Below are 20,020 nucleotides of genomic sequence, written 5' to 3'. Positions count from 1 at the left end.
CGTGTGCTGGGGAAAGTCCTCATTTGTCCAGTCCTGCCCACCCCGGGGAAGCAGGGGGCCGCTCGCGGTGGTGTCTTCCTGTGGGGGGTTTGTCTAGGCTTCTTGGGCCCCCCGTCTTGGGCCGAGCAAGACGTGCTCCCATCTCACAAAACACGGGACCAAGGCCACGAAGGATGGCCCCAAACCCTTGTAGGCCGTGCTGCTTCCCTCGTCCCCAGCCCCCGGACCCGGCTGTCCCAGTCTGTGGGTGGCAGTGCTCCTTTCTGATTTGGTCCCAGATCCCCCCGAGGAGTCTGGGAGGTCCGGCCTCGGAGCCTGGGGTTACTGAGGTGAGGCTGTGGGGTGGCAGGTGGGGCAGAGTTCAGCGGACCGTGGTGGGTAGAGGGTGCGGCCGGCATAGGGCTCATTCTGCCAGCCCCTCAACGAGGGTAAGAAGTGGGGCTGCCGGAACACGAGGTGGCCGGGGGAGGGGGAGATGGCAGGGGCCACGTCGCGCTCTGACCACCTGCTCAGGAGGGCCCGGCTCTGCAGGCCTGGGAGATAATGGGTGATTGGGAAAGTTGGATTAGCAGCCGGCGTTCGGTGATGGGGGAAGCAATGCGGGCTGGCAGGCCAGTGGTCTGTGGCCGGGGAGGTCGCCTGATGCCTCACTCTCCCCACCTCCCCGGCAGGCCGGGGCGCCCTGGGCTGGCCACGCTGGGCCTCGCCCCTGCCCTGAGCAGCAGCCTCTGGCCCACGGGGGCCTTTGGGCATCCCCGTGGATATCTGCATCTCCTTGTCTAACAGGTGTTTGGGCAGGTCCTGTGGGGCGTGTGCGCGGGGAGTGGGGAGCTTGGGGATCGCGCAGCTGTCAGACAGGGACACGTTCCCCAGTGCGAGTGGGGACAGGGGAGGGTGTGCGCACAGTGGGTCTGGGTCCCTGCGGGTCCACGTGGTGCGGGCGGCCAGCCGGCACCCTGGAGGGGCCAGGGGCTGGGGGGCAGGATGGGTCTGTGCATCTGCAGGAGGCATTCAGGATGGTCAGGGGCGTCTGGGCTGAGCGTCACCGTGTCCCACAGGCCACTGCAGTTTCTCTGTCCTCTCAAGGGAGACACGCCCCAGCGGGTGGGGGCAGGGGGAGGAGAGGCTCGCTCTCGCCCTTGCTGTGTGGAGGAGGTCCAGCCACGGAGTTCGGGAGGGGCTTGCTGGCCAGGGCACAGGCCTGGCCCCGGTGGGGTTTAAGCGTCCCGCGCGTGGATGACCTCCCGTCCTTCTGCATTCTCTGTGACCGCACGTGCCCCCTCCTCCAAGGCCCCGAGTGTCCCCTGCCCGTGTGAGCAGCTACGGACAGCACCGCGGCCACCCCAGGGCCGGTCCGCCCAGAGCCTCGTGTGTGGCTTCCCCAACTCCTGAGGCACACCGGGCTGTGCAGGGCTGGGAGCTGTTCTCAGGCCTACAGATCTCAGGGGCTCTCCTCAGGTCAACGTGGCTGAGTTCGTGGGGTGGGGGGGCGGGGAAGTGCGCAGCTCTGGGGGAGGAGGGCCCCGCAGCCTGGCGCTCTGGCGGTGATGGGTAGGGGCGCCCTCTGCTGGCCGTGCCGCTGCAGTGCGGAGGCCCGGCAGGTCCCTGGGGCCACCTGCCTGCTTCCCCCAGGACTGGGGTGGCTGCTGAGCCTCCCACCCGCCCACCCTCCTCATCCTGAAGAAGGATCCTTGTCGACCCCTGGAAGCTGAAGCCAAGAGCTGCGGTGTCCCCATGCGGAGGCTGTGGCCTTGGCCCCTCACCTCCAAACCCGGGGCCGCTTGAGGCTCTCAGGAACACTGGCCATAATGCAGAGCCTGGAAAGGGCTCCGCCCAGGGCGCTGGTGGGCATTTGGGCCTGGAGAGGGGCAGCCACAGGCTCTGAGGCTGCTGTGTGCGGGTCGTGGCTCCTGCCCCCACCTCCCTCCAGGGCTGCCGAGCCTGGTCATGACCAGGGCCAGCTGGGGGTCATCGTGAGGGGAAGGCAGGAGTCTGAGGCCAGCCTGGGGGAACCACGGCTGCCCGTCTCCTGGCTGGGAGGGCTGCTGCCGGACCCACAGGGCACAGAGCCCAGCGCTGGCCCTTGGAGTCTGGGACGAGCTGGCAGGCTCCATGCACGCTGTTCCTTCTCATTGCAGCTGTGCCCGCGGCAAGGACATGGTGGGTCCCTTGTCAGGGGAGGTGACCGAAGCCCGTGGAGGTGTGTGGGTGTCCGCTGGCCCAGACGCACCCCACCCCACACGCTCCTGGGACGCCCAGGCTGGGCGGGCAGGCTCCCTGCAAGTCCGCCGCTCTCTTCTCAGCTTCCCTGTGCTGGCCCGGTAGACCCGGGCATGCCCACCCTTGACTCCAGCTTCCTTCCCACCCCGGGAACGGGGTGGGGGGGGCTTGATGCCTCTGGGGGCTGAGGGGAGACTCTGGGAGTAGAGGCAGACTCCCCTTGGGTTAAGGCTCCGGTCCTGCTCTGAGGTGCCGTGGGACTGGTTTGCAGGAAGGCCAGCCCGGGATGCCTGTCTCCCCCGGAGCCTCCGTTTCCCCTTCTGTGAAATGAGTCCAAATGGCCCTGGGTGAGAAGGAAGGCCCGGGGCCCGGAATGTGCCTGACTCAGTCCGGCTCTCCTGAAAGCTGACTCCGTGCGCTGTCGGCGCCCAGGAAGGAAAGAAGTGGCCTCTGCCTCGTCTTTATTTATCCTCTACAAGGGTGGGCAACAGAGTGCCCCTGGGGGCACCAGCCCTTGGGGCCGGTGATTCACCTGAGGCTCGGGAGCTCAAGGAAGCACGTGGGGAGAGGCGATCTCCGGTGGCGCTGGGCCCTTCAGGGAAGGAGGCGGCCGAGGACCGGGGCCCCCGGCGGCTGGCCCCCAGCCTGGTGCCCTGCATGGAGTTGCACAAGTCATAGAAGCAGCAGTAGACGGGGTGGGCGATTCCTATGCTGTCGGGGTCGGTGGCTATGCAGGAGTTGGCGCAGGAACGGGTCACCTTGGGGCTCTGGTTGAAGGGGTACTCTGCCGGGGGTGGACAGGCATCAGAGCCCGCTCCTCCGCTGCCTAGTGCCCTCCCCATCTGCCCCAAATTTCAGGCACCTGCTCCAGCCCTTTTCAACTCTGCCAGGGACACCCCGTCCCCACCCCCCAGGCTGGGCCTGGGAACTAGTCCATGCTCCTCCCTCCAGGCGTCTGTTGGGGCATGCCATGCAGCCTTGGGGGGGCCTGGAGCCCCGAGGCTGATGCAGCCCTTGTGCACCCCAGAGCCAATCCGTGGGACCTCCACCGCTGCCCCCAACCCTGAGGACCGTTTGGGGAAGGTGACCACTGTGGGCCGGACTCACCCGACTCCACCTGCACCAGCACCGTCTGGCAGGCTGTGGCCTCCGGCTTGCAGCGAGTGATGTTCTTACACAACGAAATGGTTGTGGGCTGCTCGCATGTGAAGCATTTGAAGGCCTCACCTGGGCGGGGGAGGGGGCAGACCTCATCACCCGGCCTCGGGGGCCATCTGGGAGGCTGGAGCAGAGACCAAGTGCGGTCTAGCCCCTGGGCATACCTCCCGAATCCACCCCTGCTTGACTGAGACCCTTCGAGGCCCAGGGCTCCGGCCAGCAGACCGAATGCCGCATTCCTCCACTGAGCCTTGGTCTTCCTGCCTAGAAAATGGGGACTTGAAGCCTGACCCGAGCAAAGGCTCTAGGGCCCAGGAGGCTGATTTAGGGCCAGGGAGGTGAGCCTCGGGGGTGCCTATGGAGGCCTGCCCCAGGGCCTGAAGGGCCTCCTGCCCGCTGAGGAGGTGGGCTGAGTGAGGCCAATGACAGGTCCCTCCCAGCCGTCCCGCTCACCGCCACGCGCGCTGGACGCTGCCATAAGCAGCAGTGGGAGGGCAGCCCTGCACCAGGCCATCTGCCACGCTCGGACGCCAGCACAGGCAGCACCAGGGCCGCCTCCGTGGACACTTATACCCTGCCCGCCCTGCGGGGCCTGCCAGGGTGGTGGCGGAAGAGGCATGTGAGTCAGCCGGGCGGCACGGGGTAGGAGTGGGAGGGAGCGGGCGGGACGGTGGGCAGGCCGGCAGCGTCACTCCCAGGCCCTCAAGGAGGGGGACCCCCATGGCTGGAGCCTGTCTGGTGCCGGCCCGTGAGGACGCCGCCCAGGCACCGAACGGGGCCTGGCTCCTTCACACCCAGATGTCCTCCTCCTGACACAGGAGCCCCCCAGAGCACAGGTCCAGGGGCGGGGAATCGGGCCAGGTGCAGAGGAGGGTGAGCGCCCGGTGGGGTGGGGATGGTGTCATGGGGGCTGGGATGGGCCCCCCAGGCTCCTCTCGGGCTGACGGGTGTGGGCTCCAGGCAGGCCCCACAGTCACTGCCAGCCCCTTCCCTACAAATGATCAAGCCTGAGCTTCCCGATTTTAGGCCCCAGACAACAGGGCTCTGCCCAGCCCCTGCCTCCTGACCTAACGGCCTTCTCCGGCTGTTCACGGCCCACCTCTCACGGAGGCTTCCCCGCGCCCGCACCTTTGTCTGTTCTCTGCCTCTTGGTGGGTGCCCTCCCGGGCCTCCCGTCCTGGCCTCAACTCTTCCCTGTGCTGGAAGGTCCAGGCCAGGCGCCCCTCATCCAGGGGTCTTCCTGGTGTTCCAGACCCTCTCGTTTCTCTGTCCCCAGACGGCCTAATGGGGGGTGAACGGATGAGTGGGGGGGGCGGGTGAGGAGATGGGGGGCGGGGGGCGATGTTTGAGGAAGTGGCTGGGTAGAAGGCGGAGGGTGTGGCTGGGGCCAGCGTGAAGGGGGGAGGAAAGGAGGGGGCGGCAGTAGACGGATGAACGGCTGGCTGGGCAGGGGGCTGAGGACAGATTCCGAGTGTGCTGCTGCCAGCTGGGTGTGGGGAGGTGCCCGCTGTAGGGTTTGGATGAGTGCGGGGAGGAGCGGGGGCCGGGGCTCAGGAGGTCCTGGTTTGGGTCCTGGTTTCGGTCTTGGCTTTGCTGCTGGCTGCACGTGTGGCCTTGGGGTGACTCCCTTGCCCCTCTAGACCGTACTCCTGGGGGAGGAAGAGACTAGGGACCCAGGGTGGTTTTGAGGGCAGGTGTGATGGGGCCTCATGGACTGAGGAAACAAAGGGAGGCCCTGCTGGCAAAGGGAGCGACTGTGGTTGCTGCCAAGCCAACAGCCTCACATGGCAGGTGCGGGCGCGGACAGCAGCGGGCGGCCCTTCCCCAGGGCCTGGTCCCGCGACTGCGCCCCGGATGTTGCAAGAGCAGCTGGGGAGTGTCTAGTGTGGAGTCTGACAGATTGAGTGGGCCCCGGCCCCACCTGACCTCCTGCGCGGCCAGTCTGCTCAGGAACCCTCCTGACCCCCTTTCTTCCACCTGCGACCCAGGCAGAACGTCCTGTGCCTCCGAGGGCAGCTGGGAAGACAAGGGGCCGACAAGAACCGGGAGCATTGGTCGGGCGAGTGTGCCGAGAAGGCGGCTGCGGTGGGCAGGAAGGGGAGAGACCCCGTGTGCTGGCAGGGGCTGCCTGGAAGGGCCCTGGCTCTGGCTTCGGAGGGGAGGAAGGCCAGGCAGGAGCAGCGACCAGGAGGGAGGGCGGGGCACACAGTGTTCCCATGCTTCCCTGGAGGGCTGTGTGTGCGTGTGTGTGTGTGCGTGTGTGTGTGTGTGTGTGTGTGTGTACTGGGTCCCAAACCAGGCTCTAGAGCTCAAGTGACCCTGCCATTCTCTTCACTTTTGTGAGAGACAGGAATGCCCGGAGACAGGTGTGCTGAATTACTGGACGGGGCCTCTTCCGTGCTCAAGTCAGAGTTCAGAGCTACAACCCCAAACGGAGGCATCTTGACAGCACTTGGCCATGCCTGGCCTCCCAGTTTCCCTGCCATTCCTGGAGTCAGGGGTCTCTGGCAGGTGGTGGCCAGGCTGTGCGACCAGTGTGTGCTAGACACATGGTACAGGGCTCGCTGGGCTGCGGGGGTGTTCTGTTCCCCAGGATCTGGCTCAGGACCACAGAGCCCCTGAGATGGACAGGAGGCAGAGATGTGGGATTCCTGGGGTCCCAGGGATAGCGGGCCTTCTGGCCATGGGTCTCCTCTCTCAGAAGCATGGGTGTCCCTTGCCCCAGGAGAGACCTGCTTCAGGTCCTGGCTGCTGCTCTCTACCATCCAAGGGAAGGAAACCCCAGAAGGGGGGCAAGGGCTGACTGTGAGGGCTCTGGACTCAGAGGCCAGTGGGGATGAGCCAGAAAGAGGGCTTCCCAGCCCCAACTCAGACTGGACACCAGTGCTGTGCCCCCTTCCCAGGACGGGGCCAACTCACCCAGGGGTCCAGGAGGAGCTGCTGGAGCAGGAGGACAGGGAGAAGGTGCAGGTCCCAGGGTGACTGGAGGCCCTCTCCTCCCCTCCCCCTCTTGCCTCCCTCAGGTGGTCCTGGGGAGGGGCCAGCACTGGGTGGGAGAGCCGGGGCCTGTCTTCCTCAAGTCCATGGCCCACACTGTGTATTTCCAGGACCATGTGTGTACGCGCACACATGTATATGCATGTGTGTGTGAGCATCGAGTCTCAACCCAGATGCAGAGCTGGGAGCCCTCCGGGCAAGAGGCCTCCAGGGTAGGTGACTCCCGGGAGGGTGATCTGGAGGATTTGGTGCTGGCCAAGGTGAAGATGGACCTCTGCATTGGAGCTTGGGCTGCCCTAGGCCCCCAGGCAGTGGGGCTCGGTGAGCCTGGAGAGGGCAGGTGGTGGGTATGCCCAGCAGCAAGCCCCGCCAACCAACAGAAGGGGACCATGTCACCAGGGGCCAGGCGAGCGGGCAGTAGGCGCTTCACGGGTCTATCCTGGATCCCGGGCCACTCTGAGCCCGCCTGGATCTTCCTTCCACCTGACTTGGCCTGCCCTCCTCTACCCAAACGATCTCTCAGTCATTCAAAGCCTAGCCTTAATGGCCCTCTCCTCTGAGAAGCCACCTGTGATCCGACCCTGGCAGGTGCAGTGCTGCCCTTACCTGTGGGGTCTCGCTTTCTGTCCCACCACAATCAGGCCCCCCCGCAGGGCCCAGAGAGCAGAGCCCTGCCTGGTTTCCCGCCCTAGTGCCCATCCCTGCTTAGCACGTCTTGGTAGTGGAGAGGAGACAGACGGGGGCAGCCATGTGGCTGAGGAGAGCCCCAGAGAGAACCCAGAGGCCAGGAGGGGCAGGAAAGGACCAGGAGAGGAGGGGCTGAGAAGGGGTGGGAGGGGGACACAGGGTCGGGTGGAGGGAGCTGGACTCGAAGCTCAAAGCCCTCCCTGCCCTGGCGGGACAGGGCTGCCAAAAAGGAGATTCAGGAGGCCTGGTGCAGGAACAATGCTTCTTCTGGGACACTCAGGACTGGCTCGCAGGGGGTGGGGGTAGGGGTGGGGACAGAGGTGGCGGGGGCTCTAGAGGCTGAGGCTGCCCAGCAGGAGGAGCGCCAGCGCCAAGGCAAGGCCGCAGCCGCAGGCCAGTGCAGGGGCCCCGTCTATGTTGCAGAGGTCCGTGTTGCAGCAGGACACGGGCCGGGTCTGGCCGATGCCGTCCACGTCTGAGGGCACACACTTGACGGCGCAGGACTTGGTCACCGTGGAGTCCCCCACGAAGGGGTACACTGTGGGCCATGTTGGGTGTCCGGTCAGCTCGCGAGCTTCAGGGCCCCCACGTCCAGCCCATGACCCCAGGGTGGCGTGACCCGTTCCCCGCTCCTCTTTCCTTCCACCTCTGTGGGCCGAGTGCCCGCTCCCAGCTGGCTGCTGGAGGCCATCCCTTTCCAGGGAATCCCCGGGCAAGGGGAGGCTTCCTCTCCGTTTAAGGAAAGAAAGGAGGAGGGAGGGAGGCCTAACTGCTGGGAACCGAAATCCCTTTTGCAAACAAATGGCTAAGGTGGTGGAGGCGCACTGTGCAGGGCTGGCCGGGGTGAGGGTCCTGGAGGCGATCTGACCCTGGGACCCCGGCCCCGCCACCACAGCTCCCGCGGGCCTATCGCCCCGCCCCCCAGCTCCCGCGGACCTATCGCCGCGCCCACCAGCTCCCGCCGACCTATCGCCGCGCCCACCAGCCCCCGCGGACCTATCGCCCCGCCCCCCAGCTCCCGCGGACCTATCTCCAGGGAGTAGAGGGTGGTCTTGCACATGGTCTCGTTGGCATTGCATGTGGCGACGGTAACACAGCTGGACACACCAGTAGGCTCATGACAGGTGTAGCATTGCAGGGCCTCCGCTGGGTAAGAAGGGACAAAGGACACATCAAGCTTGCCCTGCCCCTCCCTGAGCCCCCGTCCCGGAGGCCCAGGTTTGAGGGGGCCGCGCGGTCCAGGCTGCTGGTGCCCAGCGGCCCAGACTCTGGGAGGTCTCAGGAGGTTTGAGCTGTGGTCCTTAGAGACAGAGCGTGCCCCTGATAGGCTCAGCCTGCAGGGCCAAGGGGTGGAGGGGACAGCTCTGGAAGCATGGAGGAGGGGCCTGCAGGGAGCCAGGCGTCCTTGCAGGGTCAGGGAGGGCCTCAGTGTGGCCGGACACCCCCTTGGAATCCTGACCAGCAAAGAGCAGCACCCAATGAGTAACAGTGGGCACCGGGAACAGATAAGGAGGTGTGTGGGGTGCAGGGTGGGTCAGGCTGGGCCTGGGGCACCCACAGGTGCCAGATTAACAAAGGAGGGAAGAGCCACAGCTCGGGGACAGGGGCAGGTTGGGGTGCGGGCCGGCAGGGGCGGGGCCCCAGGGTGTGCTGCTCTGCGTCCCACCCACCGCAGGAGCCTGGCTGGCCTGACCAGAGCCAGCGGGTCCAGCACAGCCAAGGCCACAGGCTCCTCTACCCCCACTGCGTGTCACTGTGCCTCTGGTTGATCTGTTTCCCTTCTGGCTGGGGCCCCCACTGCCCAGCTCCTTTTCTGGCTGAGTGTGGGGGTCCCGAGGGGCTGGGGCTTCTCCCCCAGGTGTTCTCTCAGACCCCCATGTCAGCCCCAGTTCCCAGAGCCTTCCTGGTCTCCCCAAGACACCCCTGAGCCTTGCCTTCACGTGGCCCCAGAATTGGGGAACGTGGTTCTGCCCACGACCTCTCCAGCGACAGCCTTTCCGGGGCGCCCACGGCCCCTAGTGACATGCAGCTCCCCAGAGCCTCTGCAGCCGCCCCAGCCCTGGGGGGGCAGCCCTTGGGGCTATGCCCTCCTCCCCCTCAGACACCTGCGCCCTTCCCTGCGGCTCATCCTTGCTCCCCACCCCGCCTCTCCTAGGTCTCCTGGCCTTCCTCCACTCCCCGGCCCCCCACCCCGCGCCCCGCGCCTCTCACCGAGCTTGCTGCCGCAGGTCACCAGCACCAGCATCAGTAGCGCCTGCCGTGTCCCCCTCATGGTCTAGTCCTCACCCTGCTCTGCAGCGCGCTCGCCTCCGGCCTGCCCGCAGGGACAGTGGACACCCGGTGCAGCCGCCCGACCGGTCAGCCAAGCAGATTAGTGGGATTGGGTTTCTTGTGGGCGGCAGAGGTGCAGAGACCCGCCCCCCTCCACCCACTGGGGCCCCTCCCGCCCGCCCTGGAAGCCCAATTCCTCTGTGGGGACTCCTCCTGCCTCCCTGTCCTCTTCCTCTTTCCTCTACCTCCTCACAGCCTGGGGTCCCTTCCTGGCCCTGAAGGCCCCTCTCTGTGATTTGGAGCCCCCACCTCCCTCTGTGACCCCCTTCCCCAGGCTCCACGCCTTCTCCTTCCTCCTCCACGCCTACCCCCACCCTGGTTTCTGCCTCTGCCAGGCACCCTTCCCACAGGGGTCCCCAGGCCTGCCTCCAGGGCAGAGTCTGGGTCTAGTAATTCTGGGTTTGAATGCTACCAAGGAGGCCTGCAACCCCCCCACCCCCACCCCAGCTCTCTTGAGGGAATCTCACGGGGCACGGAGATATGGGAACAGACCGCTGCCGGGACAACCAGCCGAAGTGTACGGAGAGGCTTATGGGCACAAAGACAGGAAGAGAGCTGGGTCAACAGGAAGGTCCTGGGTGGAGGGTGGAGCTGGGGAGGGGCCAGGGTCACTTTGGGGACACTAGCCCCAGTGCCCACTGGAGGGGCAGGTACACCTTGGTCTCTAAAGAAATCACAGGGGCTGCCCCTTGGGCAGGGCTCTCCTGGACCGTTGTAGGTCAGGCCATCGACCGCAAGGCCCTTGCCCAAGGCCCAGACAGCACCAAAGTGTGGCTCCAGCCGCTGCTGCCCCCCAACACACAGGCGCACACACATCCCCCCCAGAGTGCTTGCACTTCAGCCGCCCCAAGATGTCCTCTACCCGTGACCCAGTCACACCCTCTAGCAAGCCCACAGCTGCCAGGGTGAACCCCAGGGTAGGGTGGGGAGGGTTGTTGGCAGGTCCCAGGGCCTCTTGCTGGGAAGTCAAGGCCATGACGTCCAGACTCACTTAGGGCCACGCCGCAACCCCACCCAACTCCTCCGTCTTCTCCCAGAGGGTCCAAATCTTACTCCCCTCCAAGACTTTGCTCCTGCTTTTCCTGTCACCAGGGATGCCCGTTCCTCCCCCACCCTCCTGTGGTTGACATTCTGTCTGGGGACTCCCCCCATCCCCACCCCACAGTGTTTATGCGGTCCTTGGCTTTCCTTTAAGATCAGCTCCATGTGGGAGCTGACGGGTCCTGTGCCCGTCTAGACTGGGTGGGGGCTGCGGGCTGGATGCGTGGCTTCCCGGAGCGCCCAGCCTGGGGGAGCCACCTGCCCTGCTGGATCATGCTTTCCTCACCACGGCTCTGGAGACACGACACTAGCACACCACACTAACAACTGACTCTGCTTCGGGCATAGGATCGGACGCTCCTGGCAGCTGCTGACTTGAGCAGGTCACCTTGCTCGGGCTGGGGAAGCGCAAGCAGCAGCCGGGCTTGTCTGATTTCACACTTGAGCAAGCCGCCACGCTGCGGTCGGCGCTGACGCGGATGCCGTTAACGGGATTAGACACCCACCACACACACCCTAGCTTCCTCCTTCCGTCCAGCCCAATTCCATTGCTGCAGCCCGGACCAAGCCCAGCTCCATGTGCTCAGACCCAAGGGCCCCACCTGTGCTTTCCATGCAGAGCACACCCCTGGCCCCTGGGCGTTCACCCCTCCTACAGTTTCTGCCTGATCCTTGGGCAGCCAGGCTGAAACTTAACTGCAAATTTGCACCTGTCTACTCAGGTCGGGGAGGGATGCGGCTCAGTCAGAGTTTGGGTGGGCTCTGTCTAGGATGCCTCCATGCTGAGAAGCCAGCCATCCCCCAGTCCTACTAGGAGCCTCAAGGGCAGGGCTCAAGAGTGTGACCAGGGTCCAGACTCAGAGTGCGACAAAATCAGGGCCCATCATGTGACCAGAGTCAGGGCTCAGAGTGTGAGTAGGTCAAGGGTCAGAGTATGAGTAGGATCATGGCTCAGAGTGTGACCAGGGTGGGGGTCTCGAGGGTGATCAGGGTTAGGACTCAGAGTATGACCAGAGTAAGGGCTCAGAGAGTGACCAGGGTCAGGGTTCAGTGTGTGACCAGGGTCAGGGTTCATCATGTGAACAGGGTCAGGGCTCAGCATGTGACCAGGGTCAGGGCTGAGAGTGTGACAAAGATCAGGACTTGCAGTGTGACCGGGGTTGAGATATAGCATGTGACCAGGGTCAAGACTTAGCATGTAACCAGGATCAGGGTTCAGGATGTGACCAGGGTTAAGGTAAGAATGTGACCAGGGTCAGGACTCAGAGTATGACCAAGATCAGGGTTCAGTATGTGACCAGGATCAGGGCTCAGAGTGTGACCAGGATCAGGGGTCAGTATGTGACCAGGAATCAGGGCTCAGAGTGTGACCAGGGTCAGGGCTCATGACCAGAATCAGGGCTCAGAGTATGACCAGGATCAGGGTTCATGACCAGGGTCACGACTCAGGTTGTGACCAGGAATCAGGGCTCAGAGTGTGACCAGGGTCAAGGTTCATGACCAGGGTCAGGGCTCAGAGTGTGACCAGGATCAGGGATCAGTATGTGACCAGGAATCAGGGCTCAGAGTGTGACCAGGGTCAGGGTTCATGACCAGGGTCAGGGCTCAGAGTGTGACCAGGATCAGGGATCAGAGTGTGACCAGGATCAGGGATCAGTATGTGACCAGGAATCAGGGCTCAGAGTGTGACCAGGGTCAAGGTTCATGACCAGGGTCAGAGCTCAGGTTGTGACCAGGATCAGGGCTCAGAGTGTGAGCAGGATCAGGGATCAGTATGTGACCAGGAATCAGGGCTCAGAGTGTGACCAGGGTCAGGGTTCATGACCAGGGTCAGGGCTCAGAGTGTGACCAGGATCAGGGCTCAGAGTGTGACCAGGATCAGGGATCAGTATGTGACCAGGAATCAGGGCTCAGAGTGTGACCAGGGTCAGGGTTCATGACCAGGATCAGGGCTCAGGTTGTGACCAGGATCAGGGCTCAGAGTGTGACCAGGATCAGGGATCAGTATGTGACCAGGAATCAGGGCTCAGAGTGTGACCAGGGTCAGGGTTCATGACCAGGGTCAGGGCTCAGAGTGTGACCAGGATCAGGGCTCAGAGTGTGACCAGGATCAGGGATCAGTATGTGACCAGGAATCAGGGCTCAGAGTGTGACCAGGGTCAAGGTTCATGACCAGGGTCAGGGCTCAGAGTGTGACCAGGATCAGGGATCAGTATGTGACCAGGAATCAGGGCTCAGAGTGTGACCAGGGTCAGGGTTCATGACCAGGGTTAGGGCTCAGAGTGTGAGCAGGATCAGGGATCAGTATGTGACCAGGAATCAGGGCTCAGAGTGTGACCAGGGTCAAGGTTCATGACCAGGGTCAGGGCTCAGAGTGTGACCAGGATCAGGGATCAGAGTGTGGCGAGGGTCAGGGTTTAGAGTGTGACCGGGTTAGGGCTCTCTGCTGCTACTCCATCTCCAGACTAGGCTTCCTCCCCAGCCGTCTGTGAGTGGCCTCCTCTGGGCAGTGTCTGCAGGCCCCCAGGAAGGTAGTGTGGTATCTGGCTCCTGCTCACCCGTTCCCCTGTGCGGGGCATCCCACAGAGTAGCCTGAATGCTCCATGTTTCTACACAGTGAAGAAAATGCGGAGAGTGACATTATCCCCGAGGCAGCCCTTTCGGCTGCACCCTTCTTGAAGGACCCCGATGTGGACGTGCCCTAATATACAGTCACCTGTGCGCCGGCAGACGTGAGGCTGCTCCCATCTGTGCCGGGACACATGGGAACCCTCGCTGCCCCCCACCCCAACACTGCTCACTCCTTGTCACGTGCTAGCGCTTCCGGTCCCTGCACGCCACGGCCTGACCCTCCCAGGGGGTTTGCAGGAACCCTGTGAAAGACCCATCCGCTCTTGATGGGTCTCACGCCTCAAGACTCAGCACCCCGCCTCGGGGCCAAAGTTGCTTCACCCGGTGCTTGGTGCTTACCCAGGCCTCACCAGGCCCTCACATTGGGAGCCCTGCCTTTCACCAGATTCTCAAGCCTGGAGCAGGGGGGTTGCAGCCGGGCCGTGTGGGTAGGCACTCCCTGCCGCAGGTGTCTGGTGACGTTTGGGGGCGGGCAGCACTGAACAGTTCCGGGGGCAGGCGTCGGACCTGCCGGTGAGGGCTGCAGCGCCCCACCCTGGGGCACAGAGGGGCGGCTTCCTGCCTGCCCTGACCCCCTCTTCTCTGTGTGCTCGCTCCTAGATGTTAAGGCTACTTTTTGACTCTGCGTGGGGCTGACGTTCTCCTAGGGGGAACCTGCCGGTGGGACCGGGCAGCACTCTTCACTGCGCCCAGGAGTGGCACGGCCGTGGGGCTGCCTGCGCTGTCCCCTGTGCTGTCCCCTGCGCTGTCCCCTGCACAGTCGCCTGCGCTCTGGTTTTGCGCAGCGCATCCTTTCCTGCGTTAGTGTGGTCGCGAACCTTTCTCAGTCTGGATGTGCGGTCCTGTTTTTCTTGCAAACAACTTTTTCTTTTTTTCTCTTTGACATTTGTATCCGCTTTATTGGACACGCGTCCCCTTCCGTGCAGTTCAGTCACGGAGAGCTGGTGTACTCACCGGTCCTGAAGCCCTCCCCAGTCAGGCTCAGGAAGGAGCCCTCCCCGCGCCCCCGCGGCTGCCAGCCCCACACCAGCGCGCTCCCAGCCTGCCCTGGCCGCCCGCCCCCCGGATTGGCCTGTCCTGGGCGCTTCGCAGCAACGGGAGCGGAGCGCAGTTTGCGGTTCTCCGCATGTGGCCTCTCTCTCTCCACGTCTCACTCAGGTCTCAGCTTCGTGCCGCCGCCGTTAGCAGCGCGGGGTGCGCGGGTGGTGGGACAGACCGGGGTGTCTATCCACGCGGTCGCTGTTACGAGGGAGGCTGGTGGAGCGGTCACCGAGAGGCTTCCGTGTGAACTCGGGTTCGTCCCGCGCAGGTATGGGATTGCTGGGGGTCTCGATTTTCTACGCCAAACACTTTAACACACACACTCTCTCTTTTCAACACTTAAATCTGTGATTCAGTTGTAATGCCTTTCCAGTGAGTGGGAGTGAAGGCCCAGAGCCGGTTTGGTTTTCCTCTCGGGGTGGTCAGCTACCCACCGCCTGTGCCGTGTCGCCCCCCGCCCCTGCGCCTGCCACACGCCACATTAGCGCCTGCGCAGTCCTGTCCTTCCCGCGAGCCGTCCTCACCCCGCTAGCCCGAAGCCCTGCTTGTGCCTCTCTGTGGGGTCACTCTCTGCTGGGACACTGCCCCCCACACCGGGTGGCTGCACCACCGCACTGGCTTTTCCACGTTTTCTTTCATGAGACCCTGGTCAGGGTAAGGACAAGGCAAGGGCTGGGCGCTGTGCTGGGGGTCATGTGGTGGGGAGGAGCCATGTCGCCTGGCCGGTAGGGTCTTGGTCCACTCCGCAGCTGGAGGCCGGCTGGAACCCTGATTAAAAGTTTCTCAGCGTGTGGGGGCGGTGTGTGGGGATGTGCGTGGGTGTGGGTGTGGGTGCGGGGATGCAACCGCACCCTGCGTGGGTGGGGGCCAGCTGCCTCCAGCCTCCCCCCTCACCTGTCTGCTCTGTTCCCTCCATCTTCCCCTTTCCAGTTCCCCCAAAGGTCCCTTCCTCTGCCGGGGGCCCTCCTCCTTCCTCTGGCCCACCCAGTGCCGCTTCTAGTTCTTAGGACCTCCCACTCCGAGCCCTGGGATGCTCGAGCACCTCCCCCCCAGCCAGTGCCCCCTCTCAGCTGCCTGAGCAGCTCAGCCTGGGGCTCTGGGCCCGGGGCGGGGTGGGGGGTGCTGAGGGTGGGGGGCGGTCAGTCTGTGTTGCAGAGGCTGAACTGGCAGCAGACGATGGACACGTGGGGGCCAAGGCCAAGGGTAGAGATGTCCGGGCAGCCACTGTAGCACGATTTGGTCACCAGAGGCAGGTCAGCGACGCTGAAGGGGACTCCTGGGGCAGACAGAAGGTAAACAGTGCAAGTTCCCTGAGGCCCTGAGCTGCCTGTGCCCCCGCCCCACCTGCCACCAAGCCAAGAGTCAGCGCCCAAACTGGGTGTAACCAGCCCCCTCCCTCGAGTCCTCTCCTGCACTGAGGTCAGTGGGTGCCCCTCCCATCCTGTTCCAGCCTCGTTGGGAGCCTGGACCAGCTCTGCCCCCTCTGAGCCTGGGTCTCCTCTCCTGGGCAGGGAGGGCACAGCTGGGCCACCCCACACATCCCTTACTCACGGGTAGCGATGCTGACGCAGTAGTTGGAGCCCCATGGGCATCTGGATGCATGGGTGCACCCTCCAAAGCCCTTGCACTGGTGACAGTTCAAGCCTTGCGCTGCAGCCGTGAGCGGAGGAGGGACAGGCCGGTCAGCCGTGGGCGGAGGGACAGGTGGATGGACACACAGATCGAGAGGGACACAGGTGTGGGCAATGCCGGCCTGACAACACCCTCTCTTCCCACCCAGGACCCCCCCTCATTCTTAGGACCCTAGGCTCTCATCCTGGCATGTGCAGCCCCTTATAGATAAGGGGGTGGGGAGGCCACCCTGTCCCAAGCCTCAGCCCAGGGCTGGCGCTCTGCCCTTCCATCCTGCGGGACCGCACTTCCCAGGGTGCAGGTGGCCAGGCCCGGGGCCACAGCAGGGTCGGCTGCAGCTGGAGGTGGCTCTGCGGAGTCCCCTGGCCCAGGACAGCATTGGGCTGGGGGGCAGGATGGGGTCTTTGCGGACTCTCTGTACGACCCCCCCCCCACAGTGGATGGCGTGAGCAGTGACTTCACACAGAACGAGCTGGGGGTTGGAGATGGGGGGAAGGTGGTGAGGGCTCCCCACGATGTGGCCGTGCCCATTTCCACATCAGCAGAACCCTGAGACCCACAGGCTCCTTCGTTCTGGTGGCTGTGGTGGGGGGCCTCACTGGCCTCCATGGGGAGTGGGAAGCCGTGGGGACAGGAGCGCGGGGTGACGAAAGGGACAGGAGGGCGGCCGGCGCAGTTTTGTTCAATGTTTCTTCTCTGAGGACAGCCGGGAGGCTTTTGAAATACTAAGTTCATTCTGTAAACGTCTGGCCAATCTGCCCATCAGCCCTGTCCTCGCATGGGGGCACGGCGGGGGGCTCTCTGTCCTTCGGCACCCCCTCCCCACCATGCTCCTTGCCTTGAATTTCCTCCCTCCCTGCCTGCCCCTCCTTCTCTGGTTCCTGCGCCCAGTGGGCGGAGCCGCAGTGCAGACGCAGCACACCTGCAGGGGTCACTCCCGCTGAGGGTAGGCTCTGAGCCTCAGGGCACCACAGATCGGGGTGGGCTCCTCCCGCCCCACCCATGCCCCAGTCCGTCCTTCGGGCCTCTGCTGGCTGCCCCAGCCCCACCATCACCGTCACCCTGGATCTGCCCGGATCAGCACACTTTCCGACCTGGGCCAGGGGGCACCGTGAGGCACTGCACACTTTCACCAAACCCCAGTGTGCACGGGCATACACACGCACACCTGGCCAAGGCACACACACCTCCTGGCAAGCCCTGAGCCCTCTGCTCAGCCCCGGGGTTGTGGGCAGCCTCCTCCCAGAGCCCCAGAGCAGTGATGCAGACGCGAAGTCCCCACCATGGGAGTGTGCCCAGTTGGCCCTGACTCATCGGCCAGCCCCGCAGAGCGATCTGAGACCGCGTGACCAGGAAAGGTGACAGCTCCTGTCACAAAGCTCATCCCCGCTGCTTGAAGCCACCGGCACATCATGCCCGAGGACGGTGTGGTAAGCTACGTGTGCCACCTAATGGACAGACAGGGCACTGTCACCTGGGAAACTGGGGTGTCCCTGACCCAAGGGAGCCCCTTGAGAAGTGCAGTTCCGCCGCCTGCTCGCCTCTGCTGTCCTCTCTCATTCGCCCAGACGCCTCCCTGCCTCGTCCATGCTCTTCCCTCTGCCTTCCTGGCAAGACAGGCCCCCCTCAAATGCCACCTCCTCTAAGAAGGCCTTCTGGATTTCCAGGCAGAGTTGATGGCTCCTCCTTTGACATGCCCCCCATGTGGCTGGTACCTCTGCCCCAGCCTGGTGGCAGCGTCCGTGCCCCCATGTGACCTTGCTCAGGGCTCCCTCCCCACCTCACCCCCTCCGACCTGAAGGACATGGGTGGGGTGTTTCACCCACTCTTCTGCGGCCCCAGAGCATCCCCCGCTGTACCTAGTGGAGGCCAGGAGAGCTTCGTGGAAGGAAGGGAGGAAGGGGGGAAGGAGGGAGGGAGGGAAGAAAGAAGGAAGGGGAGGAAGGGAGGGAGGAGGGGGAAGGGGAAGGAAGGGCCGTCTGGGGGCAGGGCTGTGGAAGCAGCCGGCCAGGCTTGTGCCCTGTCCCGGCTCACTGTGCAGCAGATGGGACCTCTCCCACTCTGCACCCCGTGCGTTCCCTCTGACAGGGTGCGTTCCCTCTGACAGGGCAGGCGAGGGGACGGGGCGGGAGCAGGGAGAGGACACCAGCAATGCTGTGGCATGTGCAGCGTCCCTGATCCACTGGACCCTGGCAGAGTCAGAGGACGGAGGAGGGGCCTGTGACTTAGCGCTGGGGGTGATAAAGGCTTTTCCCACCCCTGTCCATCCACACTGACGACCCTGGGGCAGTTCTTAGGGTTCGCTGGTGAGACCCTCCCCACCGAACAGAGAGCCCGCAAGCGCCTGGGCCTAGGGTGGGGGGTTCCTGCAGGGGGACAGCAGCGGATCCCAGAGGGCCCTGGGTGGAGCCGAGGCCCAGGGGCAGTCCAGACACTCCCTGTGCCCATCTCGTTTAGGGCCACGGGCTGTGAGGAAGATGCCTTCCCAGCCATGGAGGCAGGGGCCTTGTCAGGTGAGGGCTGGGCAAGTGGGGCTGGCTACGGTTGGATCCGGCGTCTGGCTGGTTTCTTTTGGGGCTGTGGGTGGGTGGGCAGAGACGCCGTCCCCCATCGGGTGCTCTAGGAAGATGAGGCCAGGAGGGGCAGCCCCATTTGAGGCAGAGTTCCCCGAGAAGCCCTTAGACAGGCATTTGGTCCGCCGGGCCTGGAGCTGGACCAGACCTGGCCAGCAAGGGCAGACATGAACGCAGCCAAACACGGAAATAAATGACCAGAGTGGGGAACTGGTGCCAGAAGGAAGCCCGAGCAAAAGGAGGAGAGGCCGGTGTCCCAGTCAGAAGAGAACCACTAGGGTCCAGAAGAGGGTGTCCTGGGAAACGGGCAGACCACGGAGAGCTGGAAGAGGCCCTCACTCAGTGTGGGGGTCACTGTTGCGTGGAGAAGCCTGTGGGGGAGCTGGCTGTCAAGCTCGGGGCAGGGCGCTGGGAGGCTGACGGCCCTTGCAGGGACAAGGACAGCACTGTGGGCTCCGCTGATGGGCCTGCGGGTCCAGGAGGGGTGGGGGAGAGCTCTGAGTGCTATCCACACGCGGAAGGTAGGAGATGGCAGGTGGGGAGGGTCTAGAGCCCAGAAAAGGGGGTGGGGGGCAGGAATCGGGCTTCCCTGAGGTGACAAGCCCCAGCCCAGGGCTCGGTAGTGGCTGGGGTTGGGGGACTGGCTTAGAGCAGTGGGGACGGAGGTGGCCCTTGGACTCACCCAGCTCCAGGCTCAAGGCAGCGGCCAGCAAGAGCCCAGGGAGCAGCCGCATGGTTTCCTGGGTCGAGGCTGGCTCGCAGGTACCAGGTCACCGTCTTATACCGGCTGCTCCCGCCAGCGCTGACTCACCTGGCCACTGACTCAGCGGAGGAGCCAGGCTGGGACCTGCCCAGCCCCCAGGCCCCAGGCCCAGCCCCGTTTATCACACAGACCTCTTTGTCCATCAGATGGCAGGGTGGGGACCAGGTAAGACCCCCTGGCACAGGGTGGACCCTCCACTCACAGGGTCTGGTTTTTCTGTGAGGAGCTGGAACGAGGGTCCAGCACAGGCCTGAGCTCGCCCTTCCCGCTCAACACGCCTGCGAAGCTTAGGGGTAGCCAGAAGTGCCCCCCAGGGTGTCCATGACCAGCTCCCCTCCTCAGAGCCGGAACAGGTGCGTCCTCCGCGGTGCTGGCGGTGGAGAGCTGCCGGCCTTGCTGGGAGTGAGGAGGGCTGGTGGCTGTCGCGAGCTCACACGGCAGGGCCCAAGACCTGCGGCAGTGTGCCCGTGTGCCCTGTGGCTGGGGGCGGGCGGGGGGAGGTGCGGGGAGCAGAGAGATATTTCAAGGGGTCCCATGATGGGTGAGAGCCCAAAAGGGTGCGTGTGAGAGCAGAAGCCGGAGTGTGGAACCACCTGCCAGCCCCACCGTTCTGCCAAAAGCCGCGGGGGCAGCGCAGAAGCTTATCCCCGCACCGATCCTTGTGTCTGCTCTGGCCGCCGAGTGGCTTCGGTCCACCGCTCTATCGGGTGGGCTCCTTCCGGCTGGGAGCTGGGTGGATTCAGACCCTGCTCCTAGGGGAAGAGCTTACAAGCAGGGGCGGTAGGTGGGTTCCTGGGGTGCCGCCTGCCTCCCCCAGCCCCCCTAGGGACTCCTCTCAGAGGGAGGCCGGGTGCGTAGGTGGGCCTGTCACTTTTCCCTGGAGCCCCGGGTCCTCGGCTTCTCGTGCCCACCCCCCTCCCATGGGTCGTCCCCTTGTCCCATGCCA

At 64.5% G+C, this 20,020-nt stretch overlaps 2 protein-coding genes across 5 annotated transcripts; both read right to left on the bottom strand.

Moving 5' to 3' along the window:
• Positions 1-2,674: 2,674 nt before the first annotated feature.
• LOC122905501 (ly6/PLAUR domain-containing protein 2-like) lies at positions 2,675-9,916 on the bottom strand. 4 transcript variants are annotated; one of them, XM_044247070.1, is made up of 5 exons: positions 9,861-9,916; positions 9,274-9,376; positions 8,089-8,208; positions 3,328-3,447; positions 2,675-3,004 (listed from the first exon to the last, which is right to left on the bottom strand). In XM_044247070.1, the coding sequence occupies exons 2-5, from the start codon at positions 9,332-9,334 to the stop codon at positions 2,682-2,684; spliced, it is 624 nt and encodes a 207-aa protein (XP_044103005.1). In that variant the 5' UTR covers positions 9,335-9,376; positions 9,861-9,916; the 3' UTR covers positions 2,675-2,681. The 4 variants fall into 4 exon arrangements, with proteins under 4 accessions (XP_044103005.1, XP_044103004.1, XP_044103006.1 ...); XM_044247069.1 differs by lacking the exon at positions 9,861-9,916 and having other exon boundaries at positions 9,274-9,459; XM_044247071.1 differs by lacking the exons at positions 8,089-8,208; positions 9,274-9,376; positions 9,861-9,916 and adding an exon at positions 3,832-3,958.
• Positions 9,917-15,227: 5,311 nt separating this feature from the next.
• SLURP2 (secreted LY6/PLAUR domain containing 2) lies at positions 15,228-19,056 on the bottom strand. The gene is made up of 3 exons (XM_044244855.1): positions 18,994-19,056; positions 15,658-15,756; positions 15,228-15,382 (listed from the first exon to the last, which is right to left on the bottom strand). Exons 1-3 carry the CDS (start codon positions 19,043-19,045, stop codon positions 15,246-15,248), a joined length of 288 nt encoding a protein of 95 aa, XP_044100790.1. The 5' UTR covers positions 19,046-19,056; the 3' UTR covers positions 15,228-15,245.
• Positions 19,057-20,020: the final 964 nt, after the last annotated feature.

Source organism: Neovison vison, chromosome 4 (genome assembly GCF_020171115.1).
Source record: "Neovison vison isolate M4711 chromosome 4, ASM_NN_V1, whole genome shotgun sequence".
NCBI lineage: Eukaryota > Metazoa > Chordata > Mammalia > Carnivora > Mustelidae > Neogale > Neogale vison.
The sequence above is the reverse complement of the archived record's forward strand: the minus strand, read 5'-3'. Positions and strand labels throughout refer to the sequence as shown.